Raw genomic sequence first — 23,588 nt, 5'->3', positions numbered from 1 at the left:
AAGCCTTTTTTGCTATATCACACAAATATTGATATTTTGTTTTCATGATCATGAAGTGCAACATATTTTCTAACTTCCCCTGTGTTTTCTTTTTTTAACCATGTGTTAACTAGAATTATGTCCTTTAATTTTCAAGTATCTGGGGGTTTTGTAGGTATCTTATTATTAATTCTAATTCAATTCTATCATCTCCAGAAAACATTCTATAGACTTGAACTTTCAGAATTTTATTGTGACTTAGCTTTTGGCCCAGTAGATGGTCTTTCTTGGTGAACATACCACATACACTTGAAGAGCATGTGTGTATGTTCTGCATTTCTTGGTGTACTATTTTATAACTATCAATTAAGTCAAGGTATTTGATAGTATTATTTGATATTCTGTGTCCTTTCTAATTTTTTGTCTAATTGTTCTGTCAAGTGCTAAGAGAACAACATTAAAATACACAAATAATACTGGAATTTTTTTTTGTTTCTCCCTTTAATTCCATCAGTTCTTGCTTCATATAATTTGAATACCTGTTATCAAACACATACTTATTTATTATTTTTATACCTGATGAAATGACATTTTGTCATCATGAAATGTCCCTTTTTAACTTTGTTTTGCAGTCTATTTTATCTGAAATTAATGTATCCACTTTAACCTTCTTAGGCTTACTTTTTGCATTCTATTTAATGTTCCATTCTTTTTTTCTAACTTATCTGTAGTTTTATATTTAAAGCATGGCTTTGTAAATATCATATACTTTAGTCTTACTTTTTTATCCTGTCTGACAATCTCTTTGAATTGAGATATTTAGTGCATTAGCATTTTTAAAACTTTAAAACATTTTTAAAGTTTTTATTTCTTTACCATAAAATAATGTTTTAAGTGTACAATTCAATAATTATTAGTATACCTACAAAGTCATGGAACCATCATCACAGTCCAGTTTTTGGCCATTTCTGTCACCTTAGAAATTTCCTCATGCCCTTTAAGCAGTCACTCCCCATTCCTGAGCCCCACCACATGCAAAGCCTTTGATAGTTACTAATTTAAATTCTAAATTTTAATTTACATTTTAGACTTTTTATATAAATAGAATCATACAATATATGGCCCTTCTTGCCAGCTTTCTTTTACTTAGCATCCATGTTGTAATATGTATCAGTTTAGTTGCTGAGTAGAATTTCATTATAAATATATCACATTTTGTTTATACATTCCACAATAATTAATATTTAGGTTATTTCTGGTTTGAGATATCCCTAATAATGCTACCATGAAGATTTGTGTACATCTTTATATAGACATGTTTTCATTTCTCTTTGGTAGATTTCTAGGAATGTAATTGCTAATTCATATATTAAATCTATGTTTATACCTTTGAGGAACTGCCAGACTTTTCTACAATGGATACACCAGTTTACATTCCTGCTAGTAATGTAAGAGGACTTCAGTTTCTATACATACTCACCAACACTTGTCATTATCTGTCTTTTTTATTATAGCCATCCTAGTGCATATGAGGTAGTATCTTGTTGTGGTTTTGATTTGCAGTTCCCTGATGACTAATGATGTTGAGCATCTTTTCATACGCTCTTTACCACTTGTCAAATCTTTTGCCTATTTTTAAATGATATCCTTTGTCTTGTTGGTTCTGAGTTTTTTAAATATTCTCAATACAAGTTCCTAATTGGATGTATTATTTGCAAGTATTTTTCTCCCTTTCTATGGCTTGTCTTTTTACTTTCTTGAGTGTGTCCTTTGATATGCTAAACGTTTTAAATTTTGATAAAACCCAAATTATCTGTATTTTTTTGTTGCTTGTGCTTTTTATTTTGTATCTAAGAAGGCTTTGCCTAATCAAAGATCATGAAGATTTACTCCTATGATCTATACTAAGAATTTTATAGTTTTAGCTCTTACATTTATTTCTCTAAATGTTTAGTTAATTTTTGTTTGTTTATGGTGTAAGGTAAGACCCAGCCTCATTTTTTGGTATATGGATGTTCATTTGTCCTGGCAGTATTGTTGAAGAGATTATTCTTTCCTTTGTTGAACAGTCTTGGCGCTCTTATTAAACAACAGTACATTGATATATGGGCTTATTTCTGATTCTCAATACTATAATATTGACATAATGTCTCTCCTTACTCCTGCTCCACTAACATTTAATATAAATATATTTTTATTTGTAATGTTTTGTTTTCTCTTTGCCTGATCCATTTATTTTCTCTGTTCCTCCTTTCATATCTTCTTTTTTTTTAAGATTTTATTTATTTATTTGACAGAGATCACAAGTAGGCAGAGAGGCAGGCAGAAAGAAAGAGGAAGGGAAGCAGGCTCCCTGCTGAGCAGAGAGCCCAATGTGGGGCTCAATCCCAGGACCGCGGGATCATGACCTGAGCCAAAGGCAGAGGCTTTAACCCACTGAGCCACCCAGGCACCCCTTTCCTATCTTCTTGGATTGCTTTAATATATTTTTGTTTATGTACCACATACCTTTTTTTCTGGCGGCTTTCAAGATTTTCTCTTTATGTTTGGTTTGCAACAATTTGACTGTAATATTCCTAGGTATGGTTCTTTTTGTATTCATCCTAATAGGAATTTTCTCTGAGCTTCTTGAATCTGTAAGCTTATGTCTTTCACCAAATTTTGGTCTTTATAATTTCAAAAATTTTTTCTGCCCCATTTTTTTCTCTTCTATTTCCAGAACTCCAGTTATATACATTTCAGACCTTTTAATATTGTCCCAAAGGTCCCTGCTGTTCTGTTCAGTTTCTTTTCAAATGTTTTTCTATCTTTAGATAGATCAGAGGAAATTACTATTTCCAAATTAACATATCTTTAACTGTTAACATTAATCTGTTATTGTTAAGCCCATCTAGTAAATGTTTTAATTCAGATACTGTATTTTTCATTTCTAAAATTTACAATTCATTTTTTTATACTTTTTATTTCATTGTTAAAAGTTTCTATCCCTTCATTACAAGCATATTTTTCTTTACCTCATTGACTTAGTAAAAATACCTGCTTTAAAATCCTTGTCTGATAATTCCAACATATGAGACATCTCAGGATTGATCTTTGTTGTCTTTTCCCTTCATAAGAGGTCACATTTTTCTGGTTCTTGTTACACTGAAAAATTTTGAATTGTTATTTGGAGAATGTGAATATTATGTTGAGACTCTAGATTCTGTTCTATTTCTCCAAAGAATGTTGGCTTTTGTATTTTTTTTTTAAATACTGGGTATTTACCTCAAAGATACAGATGTAGTGAAAAGAAGGGCCATCTGTACCCCAATGTTCATAGAATCAATGGCCACAGTCGCCAAACTGTGGAAAGAACCAAGATGCCCTTCAATAGACGAATGGATAAGGAAGATGTGGTCCATATACACTATGGAGTATTATGCCTCCATCAGAAAGGATGAATACCCAACTTTTGTAGCAACATGGATGGAACTGGAAGAGATTGTGCAGAGTGAAATAAGTCAACCAGAGAGAGTCAATTATCAATAGGGTTTCACTTACTTGTGGAGCATAAGGAATATCATGGAGGACATGGGGAGATGGAGAGGAGAAGTGAGTTGGGGGAAATCAGAGGAAGAGACGAACCATGAGAGACTGTGGACTCTGAGGAGCAATCTGGGGGTTTGGAGGGGCGGGGGGTGGGAGATTAGGTGAGCCTGGTGGTGGGATTAAGGAGGGCACATATTACATGGAGCACTGGGTGTTATAGGTAAACAATGAATCTTGGAACACTGCATCAAAAACTGGTCTACTGTATGGTGACTAACTAAACAAAATTTTAAAAATTAGGCAATTAATTTAGTTGTACTCAAAATTCAAACTCTGTTTTTGATAGCTCAAATTCTGGAATTTAGGGGGTCATCCATTCAGGTATTTGAGCAGAGTTTATTTAAACATAGAGTTTGGTACTCTCCTTCTCTGATTCCTTTACAGGATTTTCTCTTCACTTTTTGGTGGCTGTGGTTGCACCAAACGTATCCTCTGGTTTTTCAGGCCAGAAAAACTGAGCATTCAGGGGTTTCAGCTGCCCAATATGGTGCAGGTTGTGGCATGCCCTCAGGCTAGATGTCATGAAAATGGGAAACTTACCCAGTACAGTTCCTTCCTTCTAAGTATCAACTCAACTCCAGAGTCTACTTCTACAGTACCTTCAGGTAGATATTTTTTGTATTTAATCTAGAGTTTTTAATTGTCACCTGTGAAAGGAAGGGGCTGATCCAATAGGAGTTTACTAGTTTACTTAGCCATTACCAGAAGCAGAACACAGTGCTCAGTATTGTTTAACAAAATAAAAATATAGCATGCTTTGTATATAAGTAAGCTTTTTCTATAAATGGGGTATTGTAACAGATGCAATGACTATTCAAATTTTAAAATTTATTAAACTTTAGAACAAAGGATATTAAAATACAAATATTTAGATAGAACTATTTGCCTGTTCTTCAGCCATTATTATTTAAAGCTTAGTCTAACCCTTTCCTCCAAGTCTGAATATAGCTAACTCACTGTGAAGACTTTTATGGTTTCTAGGGCTTGTTTTTATAGTTTGAGAGAGCTAAATAGTGTTTATTTTAGCTAACATTATAGATCTTCCGTGTGTCAGGCACAGTGTTAATGCTGTGTTATATAATCCTGATAACTACATAAGATTGTTGTTGTTATTCTCAGTTTTCAGATGAGGAAACTGAGGATCAAAGAGAACAAATAACTTCTTTAAGTCACACATTTGAACTGGGATTGTAACAGTGATCTGACTACAGTGCCCATCATCTTTCACTTATATCACAGTACTGAAATCCATCAAATACATTTTCCATTCAATCACTGAGCTCTATTTACTTGCAAAATATTTGTCAAGTCATAATAGGAATAGCATCATTAACCCTTCCTAGCTTATTTTATCAAAAAAGTATCAGCTTTATTTGCTCTTCTGTACTTCCAGGTCTTTCTTGCATCATATCAAAGAAGAAAAAAATTTTAAATTGCACAATAATATAATAATGTCATCTTGTGCAGAAATCATTTTATTCTAACCAGAAAAGCATCACAAATCCATTTTACTAATCTGTAATAAACTTTTTCTGCTGCTTTCTGCTATTGTAATGCCTTAGAAAACAACATCATCTAATATAGTGGATACCATATCCCATGTGACCATGGACAAATCACAATGCCTTATTGTTTTATGTTTATTATCTATAAAGTAAGATAATAATTGATAGCTGTGTAATACTTACCTCATAGGATAATCAGATTTCAAAACCACTCTGCTGCTTATAAACTGTGTGGCAGGTTTAATCTCTGTTTCACTTGCCTTACATGTAAAAGGAGGCTAAACGACTTTCCCTTCTAGAGTGACGAAAAGGATTAAGGATTAAGTAAAATAGCTTTGTGTGAGTGCGAGTAACATACCATTGAGGGTTTCTAGAAGTGACAATGTCAAGACCCTGGTAAATATGCTTCCTAACCCCATTTCCCTATAATGTCTCCTTAAAGCCTGGGATAATGGACTGTTATATGCATGCTTTGATTTGATTCTTAAAATAGCTCTGTGAGATAAGGTAAACAGATATTATGCTCATTTTACATATGAGAAAACTAAGAACATTGGCTGTAATTGTGTCATGTACTAACAGTAATGAATACTATCTGATGTCCAAAAAGGATACCATTAAATATTTATTTCTCTTTAAAAGAATACCTTTGGCAGTATCTATTAAAGCAGAGCATACACATACCTTATGACCCAGAAATTCCATCCTTAAGTTTATATTATAAATGACTATATATGTTCACCAAAAGACAAGTAATAGTATGTCCCTAGCAGCACTATTTTTTTCCAGTTTGATTGACATATAATTGACCTAAAACATTGTATTAGATTAAGTTGTACTACATAATGCTTTTGTATATGTATATATTGTGAAATGATTACCACAGTAAGTTTAGTTAATATCCATTACCACATAGTTATAATTTTTTATTTTTTATCATGACAACTTTTACAATCTACTCTATTATCAACTTTCAAATATGCAGTTTAGTATTGTTAACTATATTCACAATGCTGTACATTATATCCCCAGAACTTACTTATTTTATACAGGAAGTTTGTGCCTCTTGACCATCACCTATTTCTTACATGCCCCCATCCCCACCTCTGGGAACCACCAATCTGTTCTGTTTTAATGAGTTCAGGTTTGGGGGGGGTTTTAGTTTGTTTGTTTGTTTGTTTGTTTAGATCCCACATATAAGTGGAATCATACAGTACTGTCTTTCTCTGTCTGACTTATTTCACTTACCGTAGTGCCCTCAAGGTCCATCCATGTTGCCACAAATTGCAAGATTTTCTTTTTTTTTATGGATGAATAGTGTTCCATTTTCTTTATCCATTCATCCATTGATGGATAAATAGGTTTTTATGTCTTGGCTCATCATAAATAATGTGGCAGTGAATACATGTATCTCTGAGATAGTGATTTCATTTCTTTCAGACATATGGTCAGAAGTGGAATTTCTGGATCATATGGTAGTTTTAGTTTTTAAGAATTTTATTTTGAGGGGTGCCTGGGTGGCTCAGTGGGTTAAGCCTCTGCCTTTGCCTCAGGTCATGATCTCAGGGTCCTGGGATTGAGCCCCACATCAGGCTCCCTGCTCAGTGGGGAGCCTGCTTCCCCCTCTCTCTCTGTCTGCCTCTCTGCCTACTTGTGATCTCTCTCTGTCAAATAAATAAATAAATAAGTAAAATCTTAAAAAATAAAGAATTTTATTTTGGGGGAAGGAGAGAGAGAAAGAGAGAACATACATGCACTTACAAGTGGCAGGGACAAGAAGCAGGGAGAGGGAGAAAGAGAATCTTAAGCAGGCTCCATGATCAACATAGAGCCTCACACTGGACTCAATCTCATGACTCTGAGATCATGGCCTGAGCCAAAAATCAAGAGTCGGTGGCTTAACTGACTGAGCCACCCAGGCACCCTGGTAGTTTTATTTTTTAATTTTTTTGAGGAACATTCACACTGCTTCTCATAATAGCTGGGCAAATTTACATTCCCACCAATAGTGAACAAGGATTCCCTTTTCTTCATATCTTCATAACACTTGTTATCTCTCATCTTGTTGATGACAGCTATTCTAGCAGGTGTGAGGTGATATCTCATTGTGGTTTTAATTTGCATTTCCCTGATGGTTAGTGATGCTAAGTACCTATTCATCTTGGCTATTTATATGTCTTCTTTGGAAAAATGTTTATTCAGTTCCTCTGCCCATTTTTTGTCAGACTGTGTTTTTTGCTATTGAGTTGTACAAGTTCTGTATATATTTCAAATATTACCTCCCTATCAGATATGTGACCTTTTTTAATTTAGATTCAATTAGCCAACATATAGTACATCATTGGTTTCAGATATAGAGTTCAATAATTCATCAGTTGCATATAACACCCAGTGCTCATCACATCCCATGCCCTCCTTAATGCCCATCACCCAATTACCCCATCTCCCCCACCTCCCCTCCAGCAACCCTCAGTTTGTTTCCTAGAGTTAAGAGTCTCTCATGGTTTGTCTCCATCTCTGATTTCTTTCCATTCTGTTTTTTCCTCCCCTCCCCTATGATCCTCTGCACTTTCTTATAGTACACATATGAGTGTAACCATATGATGATTGTCCTTCTCTGACTGACTCATTTCACTCAGTATAATATGCTCCAGTTCCAACCACGTTGATGGCCCCTCCACCAGAAGACAGACTGGAAGGAAAGGTGAATGATAAGCTTATTTCCCATAGGGCTGTAAAACTCCAGTGCCAGGAGAAAATAATATAGGGAGCTCCAGGTGTTCCCTCACAACTTGCTTACACTTCAAGCTAAATTTTTGTATTTCTTTTTTAGTTTCTTATTCTTTCTTTTTTTTTTAACCTGCTCCCGTTTCAAGTAGATTAGTATTTCCCAACCTATGTTTTGAAGTTTCTTAACTTTTATTCTTTTTCACATATATGTTTTATAGATTTATGCCCCATACTAACCCATTTTCCACTCAATTCAGTTTTATCTTGATATATACATAAGTTCTGATTTCTTTGCAATTTTGGGATTTGTGTCTTCTAACACAGAGAGCAAAAATCAAGCAGGAACAGACAGATCACCCTGCTGTGTCCACCCTGAGAGATTATACTCTCTCCTCCCATCCCTCTCCCTTTTTTCTCTCTTTTCTTTTTTCTTTCTTTTTTATTGTTTTGGATCATCTTGGCTTTGATGGCATATATGTGGTAGATTTTGACCACTTTAGATTTTTTCTCCCATTCTTTAAGTTGCCTTTTCATTTTATTGATGTTTTGTTATGCAGAAGCTTTTTAGTTTGATATAGTCCTGCTTGTTTTTGCTTTTGTTGTCTTTCCTTTACTCGTCAAATCCAAAAAAGATCATTGTGAGGGTGTGTGCCCACTGTGTTTTCTTCTAGAAGTTTTATAGTGTCAGATCTTACATTCAAGTTTTTAATCAGTTACATACAAAGAAAACCCCATATGTTAATAAAAAATAAAAATAAAATAAATTTTTAAAAAGACATAAGGTGACAGAGTGGATAAAAACACAAGACCTATCTATATGCTACCTACCGGAGACTCGTTTTAGACCTAAGGACATGTACGGATTGAAAGTGAGGGCATGGAGAAATATTTATCGTGCAGGTGGATGTCAAAAGAATGCCAGAGTAACAAAACTTATATTGGACAAAATAGATTTTAAAACAAAGACTATGACAAGACACGAAGAAGGTCCCTATATAATAATAAAGGGGACAATGCAACATGAGGACATAATAATAGTAACTATACATGCACCCAACATGGGAGCATCCATATATATAAAATACTTAATAACAAATATAAGGAAACTAATCAATAGTAATACAATAATAGGAAGGACACTTAACACCCCATGTGTATTAATGGACAGATCATGCAATCTGAAAATCAACAAGAAAACAATGGCTTTGAATGAGCCACTGGAACAGATTAATTTAACATAAATATATCCAGAACATTCCATCCTAAAAGGGCAGAATACACATTCTTTTCAAGTACACATGGAACATTCTTCAGAATAGATCATGTATAAGGCCACAAAGCTAGTTTCCACAAATTCATAAATATCAAAGTCACATTATGCATCTTTTCTGGCCACAATGCTATGAAACTAGAAATCAACTACAAGAAAAATTCTGGAAAGTGCATAAATACATGTAGGTTAAATTAAATGCTACTAAACAATAAATGGATCAACCAAGGAATCAAAGAAGAAATCCAAAAGTACATGGAAACAAATTAAAATGAAAGCATGACACTTCAGAACCTTTGGGATGCAAGAGGAATGTTTATAGCACTACAGGCCTACCTACAGAAGCAAGAAAAATTTCAATTAAACACTAAAGGAGATAGAAAAAAAGACAAGCTAAGTGCAAAACTAGAAGAAGGAAGGAAATAATAAAGTTTAGGGCAGAAATAAATGATATAGAAACTAAAAAAAATAATAGAACAGATCAATGAAACCGGGAGCTGGTTCTTTGAAAAGATCAACACAATTCATAAAACTCTAGGCACAGTCATCAAAAAACAAAGAGAAAGGACTCAAGTAAATACAATTACAAATGAAAGAGGAGAAATAACAACAACATCACAGAAATACAAATAATTGTAAGAGACCATTATGAAAAACTGTATACCGATAAATTGGACAACCTAGAAAAAAATGGATAAATTCCTAGAAACATATAGCCTACCAAAGCTGAAGTAGGAAGAAGTAGAAAATTTGAATAGACTGATTACCAGCAAGGATATTGAATCAGTAATCAAAAAAACTCCCAGTGAACAAAAGTTGAGGACCAGTTTCACAGGCAAATTCTACCAAACGTTTAAAGAAGAGTTAATACCTATTCTAGTTGAACTATTCCCAAAAAATAGAAGACCAAGTAAAACTTCCAAATTTCATTCTATGAGGCCAGCATTACTGTGATACCAAAACCAGATAAAGGCGCCACTAAAAAACAGAACTACAGGTGAATATCCCTGCTAAACATAGATGCAAAAATCCTCAACAAAATACTAGCAAACATAATCCAACAATACATTCAAAAATCGCTCACCACAGTCAAGTGGGATTTAGTCCTGGGATGCAAGAGTGGTTCCATATTCACAAATCAAAGTGATACATCATATCAATGAAAAAAGGATTAAAACCATACGGTCATTTCAATAGACACAGGAAAAGCATTTGACAAAGTACAATATCCATTCATGATAAAACCCTCAACAAAGTGGTTTTAGAGGGAATATTACCTCAACATAATAAAGGTCACATATGAAAAACACACAATGAACATCATACTCAATGGGGAAAAACAGATTTTCTGTTAAGGTCAGGAACAAGAAAGGGATGCCTAATCTCACCACTTTTAGTCAGCATAGTACTGGAAGTCCTAGCCACAGCAATTAAACAACAAAAGGAAATTAAAGGCATCCAAATTGGTAAGGAAAAAGCTGAACTTTCACTCTTTGCAGATGACAGAATACTCCATATTAGAAAACCCAAAAGACTCCACCAAAAAACAAACAAACAAACAAAAAAAAACTACTAGTATTGATAAAGGAATTCAGTAAACTCACAGGATACAAAATGAATGTACAGAAATCTGTTGCATTCCTATACACTAGTAATGGAGCCGCAGAAAGAGAAATTAAGAGAACAATCCCATTTACAAGTGCACCAAAAATAAGAAGATACCTAGGGATAAACCTAGTCAAGAGGTGAAAGACCTGTATTCTGAGAACTATAAAGCATTGAGAAATTGAGGACAACATAAAGAAATTGAAAGACATTCCATGTTCATGGATTAGAACATACTGTTAAAATGAATATACTACACAAAGCAATCTGCACATTTAATACAATCCCTTTCAAAATACTAACAGCATTTCTCACAGAGCTAGTACAAACCAATCCTAAAATTTGTATAGAACTACAAAAGACCCCAAACAATACAACATTTTAAAGGAAAAGAAAAGCTAGAGGTATCACAATTCCAGACTTCAGGTTATATTACAAAGTTATAGTGATCAAAACAGTATGGTACTGGCACACAATAGACACTAGATCATAATAGTGATCACTACAACATAATAGAAAACCATGAGATAAACCCTAAATTATATAGTCACTTAATCTTTGACAAGACAGAAAAGACTATCCAATGGGAAGAAGACAATCTCTTCAACAAATGGTGCTGGGAAAACTGGACAGCAAAATGCAAAAAAAAAAAAAACTCAGCCACTTTCTTTCACTGTACACAAAAATAAATTCAAAATGGATTAAAGACTTAAATGTGAGACCTGAAACCATAAAATCCTAGAAGAGAGCACAGGCAGTAATGTCAATGACACTGGCCATAGCAAAATTTTTCTAGGTATGTCTCCTGAGGCAAGGCAATTAAAAGCAAAAATAAACTATTGGGAATACATCAAAATAAAAAGCTTCTGCACATCAAAGGAAACAGTCAACAAAACTAAAGGCAACCTACAGAATGGGAGAAGATATCGCAAATGACATATGCAGTAAGGTTTAGTATCCAAAATATATAAAGAACTTATATAAATCAACACCCCCAAAAAAAATCCAATTTTTAAATGGACAGGAGAAATGAGCAAACATTTTTCCAAAGACATACAAATGGCTAACAGACACATAAAAAGATGCTCAACATCACTCATCATCAGAGAAATGCAAATCAAAACTACAATGAAGTATCACACCTCACACAAGTCAGAATGGCTAAAATCAAAAACACTAGAAACAAGTGTTAGTGAGGATTTGGAGAAAAAAGATTGCTTTTGCACCATTGGTGGGAATGCAAACTGCTATAGCCACTGTGGAAAAAATAGAACTACCCTACAATTCAGCAGCTATAACTACTGGGTATTTACTCCCCCCCCCAAAAAAAACCTAATAATTAAGAGGGATGCTTACATCCCAGTGTTTATTGCAACATTATTCACAATAGCCAAATTATGGAAGCAACCCAAGTATCTATTGATAGATGAATGGATAAAGAAGATGTGGTATATATATATACACACAATGGAATATGATTCAGCCACAAAAAGAATGAAATCTTGCCTTTTACAACAACGTGGACAGAACTAGAGAATATAATGCTAAGCAAAGTAAGTCAGAGAAAGGCAAATGCCGTATGATTTCACTCATACGTGGAATTTAAGAAACAAAGCAAACAAGCAAAGGAAAGAGAGACAAACCAAGAAAAAAGACTCTTAACTATAGAGGACAAACTGTTGGTTACTAGAGTGGATGTCAGTGGCAGGATTAATGAAGTAGGGGATGGGGATTAAGGAGTGCACTTGTCAAGATGAGCACTAGATAATGTATGGAATTGTTGAATCACTGTATTGTACACCTGAAACTAATATAACACTATATGTTAACTATATTAGAATTAGAAAATAAATGAATGAATGACACTCTCAATAAACAACGTCCAGGACCAGACAGCTTCGCTGGTTAATTCTACCAAACTTTCAAAGAAGATTTTAATATTTATCCTCAAACTCCTCTAAGAAATTGAAGAAGGAATGTTCCCAAACTCATTTTATGAGGCCAACATTACCCTGACACAAAGAATAAACAAAGACATCAGAAAAAGGAAAGGAAGTTAGTTAGTTAGTTAGTTAGTTACAGGTCAGTATCCCTATGAACATAGACCCAAAAATGCTCAACAAAATATTAGCAAATTAAATTCAACAGTATTTTAATAGAATCATACATCATGATCAAGTGGAATTTATCCCAGTGATCCAAGGATGGTTCAATATCTGCAAGCCAATCAGCTATTGGTGGGTGACAAGATTTAATATATGGAAACCCCTAAAGACGCCACCAAAAAACTGTTAGAACTTTAATATATGGAAACCCCTAAAGACGCCACCAAAAAAAACTGTTAGAACTCATAAACAAACTCAAGGTGCATGGTTCAAGAGTAATATAAAAAATTTGGTTGCATTTATATACACTAACAATGAACTATCAGGAAGAGAAATTAAGAAAACCCCATTTAAAATTGTATCAAAACCAATAAAATTCTTAGAAGTAAATTTAACCAAGAAAGTAAAAGATTTATACACTGAAAACTATAAAAATTGATGAGAGAAATAGAAAAAAGTACTAATAATGGAAATGCATTCCATTCTTGTGGATTGGAAGAATGAATAGTTTAAATTTCCATATTAGCCATAGCAATATACAGACTCAGTGTAATCCCTATCAAAATTCCAATGGTATTTTTCACAGAAAACAATCTAAAGAAACAATTCTAAAATTTGTAATGAACTCCAAAAGACCCAAATAACCAAAGCAATCTTAAGAAGAACAGATCTAGGAAGGAGAAGAAGATGGTGGCAGACTAGGAGGTCCCTAACCTTGTCTCATCCCACAAACACAACTATATAACTATCAAATCATCCTAAATCCCCATGAATTGACCTGAAGATTGACAGAACAAACTACACAACCAAAGGGAGAGCAGAGGCCACATTGAAGAAGGTAGAAGTGTGGAGATGTGGTTTAGAGAAGAAATGGATTACTGGTGCTGTGGAGGAGAAGGAGCTGTGGTCATGGAGAGAGGTGAGAGAGAGGAGCACACAGGGGAAGGCACAAGGAGAATGTTTCCTCAAAGCCATTGGCTTGGAAAATGAAAGGGGCTTAATTTCATGATTCTTGCAACCAGCAAGGCTTAAAGACTAGAGTTTTAAAGTTCAGGAAGCCTGACTACAGTAGAGCCCAGAGGGCACAGCCCTGCTCTTAAAGAAAAGGCAGGCAGACAACCTGGGACAGATAGCATGGAAACAGCAATTTGAAGAGTGCCTGGGACACACAGGTGGGGAGAAGATTATTTTCTCTTCTCAGAGCCCATCCCTGATGGACAGCATTTGGGGAGATGCCTCTCTCGGAACAAAAGAGCTGGCTGGCACCATTGCCCAACCCCATCACTCAGCATAAACACAGAGTCACCAGTGGGAAACAGTGCAGTGTTGACACAGGCTACTAAGTTGCATAGACCAAGCCCCATGCCCCCGCACTCTGGCAGGACTGCCCTTCTCAGTCAAGCTTGTTTAGGTCCCAGCATGGCAGACCCCTCCTCCAAAAGACCAGCTCAAAGCACTGCCCACACCACATTTCCCAACTCCAGAGCAGACATAGTTAAAATTCACTACACTCAGGCCAGGGACTAAATACTGCCCACTGCAGGCCAGGAGAGCCTTTGTACATGACTGGCTTGAAGGATAGAGCAGCCAAAACACAACAGCAGAGCACACACTACACACACCAGAGACAATCCCTGAAGCTCCAGGGCCTGGGCAGTACATGACCTCTTCTTCATAATGCCATTACTTTCAAGAGCAGGAGACATAACTGGCTTTTTTAAAACAGAGAAGAATGCAGAGACTTAAGCAAAATGCCAAGTTGGAGGAATTTATCCCAGATGAAAGGACAAGATAAGGCCACAGCCAGAGACATAAGTAAAACAGATATAAGTACCATATCTGATGGAGAATTTAAGCAAGAGTCATAAGGATACTCACTAGGCTTGAGAAAAGACTAGAAGATTTCACTGATACCCTTACCACAGAGATAAAAGAATTTTTAAAAAATGAATCAGAGATGAAGAATGCAATAAAAGAGACTGGAAACAGGTTTGATGCAATGAACAGCAGGCTGAAAGAAGCAGAGGAATGAATTAGTGACCTAGAAGAAAAAATAATGGAAAATAATGAAGCTGAACAAAAGAGAGAATGAAGAATAAGGCAACACAAGAATAAACTTAGAGAACTCAGTGACTCCATCAAACATAATAACATTCATATTTATATGAGTCCCAGAAGAAGAGAAAGAAAAGGGGGGATAATTTTTATCTCAGAAATAATAGCTGAAAACTTCCCTTCCTTTTCTGGGGAAGGAAAAAGATATCCAGATCCAGGGGCTACAGAGAACTCACATTAAAATCAACAAAAGCAGACCAACACCAAGGCATATTGTAATTTGGCAAATCTAGTGACAAAGAAAAAAATTTTTAAAGCAGCAACACAAAAGTCCTTAATTTACAAGGGAAGACCCATAAGGTTCGCTGTAGACCTCTCCAGAAACTTGGCAAGCCAGAAAGGAGTAGCATGATATATCCAACATGCTGATTGGGAAAAATCTGCAGCCAAGAATAGGAGAGAGAGTTTTCCAGACAAAAACTAAAGGAGTTAGTGACTCTATAAACCAGCCCTGCAAGAAATATTAAAGGGGACTCCGAGTGGAAAGAAGAGACCAAAAATGACAAAGACAAGAAAGGATCAGAGAAATTCTCCAGAAACAATGACAAAACAAGTAATAAAATGGCAATAAATACACAGCTATCAATAATTACTTTGAATGTAAATGGACTAAGCACTCCAATCAAAAGGCATAGGCTGTCAAGAAACAAATAATCTGGTTTTTTAAAAAAGGGGGGGGGGCAGAAGACATGAATAGACATTTTTCCAAAGAAGATATACAGATGACCAACAGAGACATGAAAAGAAGCTGCTCAACCTCACTCAGCATCAGGGAAATACAAATCAAAGCCACAATGAGACACCACCTCACACCAGTCAGAATGGCTAAAATTAATAAGTCAGGAAATGACAGATGCTTGTGAGGATGCAGAGAAAGGGGAACCCTCCTGCACTGTTGGTGGGAATGCAAACTGGTGCAGCCACTCTGCAAAACAGTATGGAGGTTCCTCAAAAAGTTAAAAATAGAACTACCTTATGATCCAGCAATTGCACTATAGTTTACTTTTTACCTTGTGTATCCACTAACAAATCATTATAGTTATGTGACTTTACTATTTTTGTCTTTTAACCTTCATTTATAGATTTATAAGTGATTACCCACCACTATTACATTAGAATATTATAAACTTAATTATATATTTACCACTACCAGTGAGATTTGTACTTCTCATGTTTTGTTGTTCCTAGTAAGTGCCTAGTTTAGCTTATAGCAGTCACTTTAACATTTCTTATAAGGCCAGTCTAGTGGTGATCTTTAGCTTTTGCTTTTCTGAAAAACTCTTTATCTCTTCTTCAATTCTGAATAACAACTTTGCTTATGGTATTCTGGGTTGGAAGGTTTTTTTTTTCTTTCATCTCTTTGAATCATACCACTCCCTTCTGACCTGCAAAGTTTTTGCTGAAACATCTGCTGTAGTCTTATGGGGGTTCCCTTGTATATAACAAGTTGTTTTTCTCTTCTTTTAAGATTATCTCCTTGTCTTTAACTTTTGAGAGTTTAATTATATTGTGTCTCAGGGTAGGTCTCTTTGGAGTCCTCTTTTGGAGATTCCATGGGCTCCCTGGATGTAGCTGTCTCTTCCTCTAGTTTAGGGTAGTTTTCTGTTATTTTTTCAAATAAGTTTTCTGCCCCTTTCTCTCTTCTCCTGGAACCCCTATAATGTGAATATTGGTCTGCTTGATGGAGTCTTATAATTCCCTTAAGCTATCTTCACTCTTTTTCATCATTTTTTTTCTTTTTGCTTCTCTGATTGAATTCTTGCTTTGTGTCTTTGAGTTTGCCGATGTTTTCTTCCACTTTATGTGGTCTGCTCTATTGACTTTTTCAACTCAGTTATTGTCTTTTTCAGCTCTGATTCCTGCTTGGTACTTTTTAATATTTTCTATATCATTGTTGAAAGTCTCACTTTGTCAGGCATTGGTTTCCTCTGTTTCTTCATTTTTCTTTCTCTCTGTGTGGTTTCTGCATAGTAGATACAACAGCCACCTCTCCCAGTCTTGATATAGTGGGTCTTGTGTAGGAGATGAACCTTATCATTCAGCTCAGCCTTAGCTCTTGGCTGTCTTGCAAACCTTTGTGATTTTCTAAGCACTTTCTGTGGTTTTAGTGGCTCTCGGTAGTTGAAGGTGTGTCAAGACCTGTCAGTCTCTCAAGGGGGAGGATCTTAGTCAGCACCTAGATGCAAGGTGATTGGAAGCGAGACCCTTGGTTAACAGCTTTTAAAGTATGCAAGCAGACTTCTTTCCAGAAAAGACTGGGAGCTGGGCATTTCTGTATGCTCCCTTTGTGATGAGCCTTCGGTAGATAGCCAATTAAGAAACATTTCTTTGCTTGTTACTGTCCTATAGAATCGTCACTAAAGCCCCACTGGCTGCTGAAGCCAGGTGATCAAGGGGTGTATCCCCTGGACAGCAGCCACAAAAGCCAGAGGGAAATGTGGGAATGGTGCCCACTGGCTTTCTTCATCTCCAGGGAGGAGTGCAGTCTATCCCTAGATGTGTGCCAAAATACAAGCCTGACCTTCAGGAAGCAGCTTTTAAAGTATGCAAATAGGCTTTTATAGAGAAAGACTAAGATATGGGTGTTTCTGTCTGCTGTCTCTATACTAGGCCTGAGGAGTTTTCCACAGTGAGTCTTCATAAGCCCATTAAGAACTGTTTTCTTTGTGTTCTATAACCAGGTAGGTCTCATGGATGAAAGCCTCATTGTCTTCTAAAGCTAGGTATTTGGGGGGCCCATCCCTCATGCAGATCTTTTTTTAATATTTTATTTATTTGCTTGACAGAGAGATACACAGTGAGAGAAGGAACACAAGCAGGGGTAATGGGAGAGGGAGAAGCAGGCTTCCCGCCAAGCAGGGAGCCCAATGCAGGGCTTGATCCCAGGACCCTGGGACTATGACCCAAGCTGAAGGCAGAGGCTTAATGACTGAGCCACCCAGGTGCCCCTCATACAGACATCTTAAAAGTTTGGGCACTGAGTGTTGAATCCAAACTCTTCACTCCTCAGGGAGAAGCTTGGAGTTGTGAACTTCCTTTTGATTGGTGCACCAGGGGTGGGTATATGATAAGATTATGTTTCAACATTTTCTACCCATTTGATATGGGGTTTTTTTCTTATCTATCCAATGTGTAGGAGTCACTCCACTAGTTTCTGGATTTCTTTCAGAGGGAATTGTCCCACGTGTAGCTGTAGATTTGGTATATGCATGGGGAGAGGTGAGTTTGGGAGATTCCTATGTTGCCATCATGGACCAGAATCACCAGCATTATTTGTAATAGTCCTAAACTGGAAACTACTCAAATATCTATCAAAAGTAGAATGGATGAATAAATCTATCTATATAACACAACAATGATAAATCTCCTAAATATAATATTAAATAAAAGAATCCAAACACAAACGAGTATATACTGTGGTATAATACTTGTAAAATGTTTATAAACAAGCAAAACTAATCTTTGGTGACAGAAGTCATGATGGTAGTTATCCTTGGGTTAGGGGAAAGACAAAATGGAAAAGGGGACAAGGGAGTGTTCTAGGGTATGGGTAATGATCTATTTATGGGCCTGGATGCTAATGATATGGATGTGTTTACATCATGAAAATACATCAAGCTTATGATTTGTGTACTTTTCTGTATATGTACTAAACTTTAATAAAAGTTTAATTTACCTTAAGTAAAAAAGAAATCCTTTAAGTAAAAAAGAAAGCCTTTAGCGAAGACTTTTCAATGATTTCCCATAGTACTCAGCATAAAACACAGAATCCTTACTATGGCCTATAAGGCTATACATGATCTGGCCCATGGCTACTTCCTCCACATTATTCCTTATCGTTATTCCCCTTGTTTACTCAGCTCCAGCCACATGGTCTTCTTGCTGTTCTACAAACATAATAAAACTCCTTTCCATCCTAATGCTTTGTACTTACTGTTCCCTTTTCCTGGAATATTCCTCTTAACTTGTCACATTCTTGGTTTCTCATCATATAGGTAGCAGCTCAAATGTCACTTCTTCAAAAGAGTCCTCACTCAACATACTCCATCTGAAATAGACTACCCAGTTACTTTTTATCACACTACAGTATTTTTTTATAACATCTGTAACTAGATATGTATTTATTACTTGTTCATCATTTGTCTTTCTTAATAGAACATAAACTCCCGAAAGGCCGGGATCGTGTCTGCTATGTTCATCACTGTATCTTTAACACCTGACACCATCTAGCACATAGCAGCTGCTCATGTAAATGTAAGATTTGAATGAATGAGTGATGATCACTGGGTAAACTGTCAGGTATGGCTATAGCTTGGATTTTCCCCACAAAGGGAAACACCTGAGAAGTTTTAAATCATTCTGCTAAAAAGAAAACCTTGTTAGTATAACCTCTCTTGCCCACCTCAGCTTAGTGAATAGAAAGAAAGCTCAGATCTTTCCCCATTGCTTTTGTAAAATATGGCAAAGAGAATGTACTTTAGATAAAACATCATATCCTAAAATGGAAGAAACCAGCTGGAACTTACTTCTATCTCCTACCTCTAGATTCTCCAAAGGAAAAAAAATATATATGGTCAACAGGCAATAGTGCTCCTTTCTGCAATCCTATAATTCTCAAGAGAACATTAACTTATTCTCACCTTATCTCTAGGACAAGTAATGAATATAGACAAAGCCTTATATAAAATTGCTCAATAAGCAACAGGTGTCTTTAACATGTGTTTGAGGATATCTTTTCTTCTCATGATTTCATCTTAGATACAACAACTATGACAGAGCTGTCATCAATACTGTACCTTATGATGTTGTCCATCGTTGGTATGCAGCACACCGGACTCTGACAGTAGAGTTGAGGAGACCTGAGAATGAGTTTTGGGTCAAACTAAAGCCTGGCCGGGTGGGTGCCCAGTGCTAAAGATGTCAAGTAAGCTTGTTATACTGAAGCAGTGAATAATGGGTAATTCTTTAATATGTGAATCCCAGTCTTGCAAAGGTAAAAGTGAAAAGAGTCCTGGGTATTGGATCTGGTCCTGCCATCCACTGAATTATGTGGAAGCAGGTCCCACAACATATGTAGGCATCAGTGACTCAGTGGCTCTATATGTATAATGAGGGGGTTGAACTTATTTTTTGCTCTTGTTATAGCCTCTGAATGAAGAATATCTTCAGCTTAGCATAAAACATAATGAAATAATTTAACTCTTTGAGAAAGTATATATTAAAAATTAAGCAGAAAAGAAAATGAAGCCAGTTATCTGATTTGCTTTGATAAGAGAATAATTACTCAAGAAACATAAGCTCCTCAAGTGCAGGGCCTAATTACCTGCTATTGCCTTTGTAACTTCATGCAGCCTACTACAGGGCTGTGTACATCCTAATTTCCAAATGTTTGATCTCAAAAAGAAAGATACCTCATTGAATGTAACTAGAGAACAACCTAAAGGTTTTCTTTTAAGTGATCTTTTCTGATTTAGAGTTCCTTTGGTCTGCTTTTGTTCTGATGGTGTTTTTTTCTCTCTTTTTGCCCATTCACAGGTCCTATTTATAGACAACTGGCGTGTCCTACATGGCAGGGAATCCTTCACTGGCTACCGCCAACTTTGTGGGTGCTATTTAACAAGGGATGATGTATTAAACACTGCTCGTCTCTTGGGGCTTCAGGCTTAAAATTGACAGCATTAAGATTATGAACACACCTGGTACCCTGGCTACCAGAATTTCATATCAGCAAAATAATACTGTGTCAAAATCTACCTCAAATTGTCACCTTATCTCATCACACAAAACAGAAGTTGCAACTAGAACTAGTTAGAAGGAAATGCATATTAGGAACAAAAGTCTTTATAAAGTAGCAGTTTGCAAGATGCTTAGAACACCTTAACACACTTAAAAGTCATTGAGGACCCCAAAGTGTTCTTGGATTTGGGTTATATCTATTGATACTAACTGTAATAAATATTAAGACTGAAAAATGTTTAAAATTCGCACATCCCTCCGTATCAGAGAGATGGCATCATCACATGCCATATAGCCTTTGGAAAAACCCTCTGTACATTTGTAAGATAATAAGAGTGAAAAAGGAAAAAATATCATCTTAGTGTTATTATAAAAAATATTTTTAACCCACAGGCCCACTGAAAAGGGCTCAAGGATCCCTCCAGGTGTTTTCAGACCACGCTTTAAGAACCATTGGGCTGGAGGGTAACTTAGGACAGTCTTGTACATAGATTATGGATTAAAGAGTTTAGCTGAAATCCTAGATTTATATCTACAGTGTCCTAGAACTACAGATACGATAGAAATTGCTTGATAGCACAAGCTTAGTGATAAGATAGTAACTGAATATAAACAGTGTTTTATCTTACAAGAAGGATTATCTCCATCCAAGACATCTCTTGAAGAGTTAAACTAGGAAGCCACAATAGCTCCTGTGGAATAAGTCCATCAGTTCAATAATTATATGAAGGATCATTGCAGAAAATTTTTAGAGACTTCTGAGGTTCCATATGATAATGCATATATACACACATACACCACAAGACAGTAGAGGGTTAGTCTATAAGACTGTTCAGTGAACTCATCATGACAAATGATGTGCCTCCAAAGAACTGGAAATTAATATGCAACCTTGCATTTTTGCTTTTGATAAAATTTAAGATGCAGTCTATTTCCTCCATTTCTGCTAATCTTTTTTTTTTCTTATCTTAAAATATTATACATTTTAGGGGCGCCTTGGTGGCTCAGTGGGTTAAAGACTCTGCCTTCAGTTCAGGTCATGATCCTAGGGTCCTAGGATCAAGCCCCGCATCAGGCTCCCTGTTCAGCAGGGAGCCTGCTTCTCCCTCTCCTCCTGCCTGCCGCTCTGCCTACTTGTACTCTCTATCTTTATGTCAGATGAATAAATAAAATCTTTAAAAAATATATTATACATGTTAATTGCTAAGATTTGACTGGGTTAAGTATAATACCTTATTTCTTTTATTTTTAATGGCTCCCTTCATATATGGATGCAGGGACAGAGAGATGTGTATGAGGTGTATTGTCCCCTAGCTTTCATTTAAAGTGAAGCTGTACAATAACTGCATTGAGCACTATAGAATGATGAAAGCCAATCTAGGCCAGGATGTGCAGAAGAGGGGAAAAAGCATCATTAGTGAGGCTGGAAGTCATAAAGCAAAGTCAGTACTCTGACAGAGAATAAAGTCTAATCTGATATTCACAAAGAGTCCCTAGTACACATTTAGTAGTTTATGCATCATCTTATTGACTCAAAATATTTCTGCATTTTGTTTGTACTATATAGGAATCTTTAGGAGTCTTCATGAAATTTGTTGTCCGTGGTCAAAGGATTGATAATTAAGCCTAGGTCTTAAAGAATATACCCATTAGCAGTCAGAACAGAAGTAATATTTTAACATGCAATCTATTCTCCCTATTGTTATGTACTCCTAAAATATGTCACTATTAGTCTTCCTCTGGATATTTGCCCTTCTTGAAATTTTCCTAATTTAGCCTTGAAAATTATATTTTAACTGTGGTCAGCATTGATTTATTTCAAGGAAAGGACATATCCAGTTTCCTAGAGGGATAAGGATACAGATCAATCTTCTTCCTCACCATTACCTTTTGTTTCCCCTGGGACCTTGATTCATTAATTATTTCACCTTCAGTTTCCTAAATTTTCAATCCATACTTTTCTATAATGTACTCCCTTCATAGGAATAAAGAAGGAAGGGAATAATTTGAGATCATGGAGCATTGAAAACTTTCTTTGTAAAATTTTTTTTTACATCTCTTTCTGGTGTCCCTGAATATGTAAGCATGGGTCTAGGTCTACCAAACTCAGTGTTGTAGAGTTACTTTTACCTTTTGCTAAGGTGGGATAGGATCAGTAGGGTCAGGAGCACAGCACCTAACATAGTCATGTAATTACACATTTGTTGGAATAAGAATAAAATAATGAATCCTTTTCAAACAAATTTACCAGATATTACCATGTTCTCTGTAAGGATGTCCTTTTGTCCATTCAAGTGTGTTCAGGACTGAGGGCTTTTCTGGGCTGCAGAACTTAGTGTTAAAACTGGGAAAGTCCCACATAAACCAGGACTACTGGTCTCCCTATTTTCTTGCTGCTAGCAATGTCTTTTTCTTTAGTGTTCATCAGTGATGCCTACTTTTGTCCAAATGCTTGTGAATCACAACCTCACAACCTGTGTAGTCTATGATGAAAAGGAAAAAATATATATGAACTGTGATGTGTTGTGGTGGTTCCCAAAGTAGTCCAGCAGCAGCAGCAGCAGCATTTGAGCACTTGTTAGAAATGAAAATTCTCAGGCCCCAAGCCAGACATACTTAATCAGAAACTAAAGTATTTGAAGCCAGCAGTTTGTGTTTTTAGCATGCCCTCTGGGGATTATGTTGCCTTCCAAAGTTTGAGAACCACTGAAGGGAAGAGCCTTGTTGCTGAGCTCTAGGCCCTATTTTGAGCTACAGTTTGTTCTTCAGTTTTCTCTTCTTCATTTTAAAATGGAGGCCTTGGACAGGGCAACATCTAAAGGCTCTGTCACTCTGTAATTTTGTTTGACCTCATAGCTTAAATTTTCTCATGAGTAGGGTAAGGAAAATACCTACCCCACAGGTTTTTCTAGCAAATTTGTGATTATCAAATAAGATGTTTGCAGCACATAGTGA

General features: G+C 36.0%; 1 protein-coding gene across 1 annotated transcript in view; it reads left to right on the top strand.

Annotated features, from left to right (window-relative positions):
• LOC111139188 (trimethyllysine hydroxylase, epsilon) overlaps nt 1–21,635 on the top strand; it is a 91,019-nt gene extending 69,384 nt beyond the window's left edge. The window contains exons 7-8 of the mRNA XM_022491379.1: nt 19,656–19,794; nt 20,433–21,635. Coding sequence (XP_022347087.1) covers nt 19,656–19,794; nt 20,433–20,564 — 271 coding nt within the window. The 3' untranslated portion in view covers nt 20,565–21,635. The remainder of the gene's footprint in view (nt 1–19,655; nt 19,795–20,432) is intronic.
• The last annotated feature ends 1,953 nt before the right edge of the window (nt 21,636–23,588 follow it).

Source organism: Enhydra lutris, unplaced genomic scaffold (assembly GCF_002288905.1).
Source record: "Enhydra lutris kenyoni isolate GAN:26980312 unplaced genomic scaffold, ASM228890v2 scaffoldscaffold96, whole genome shotgun sequence".
NCBI lineage: Eukaryota > Metazoa > Chordata > Mammalia > Carnivora > Mustelidae > Enhydra > Enhydra lutris.
This window is presented reverse-complemented; position numbering and strand designations above follow the sequence as displayed.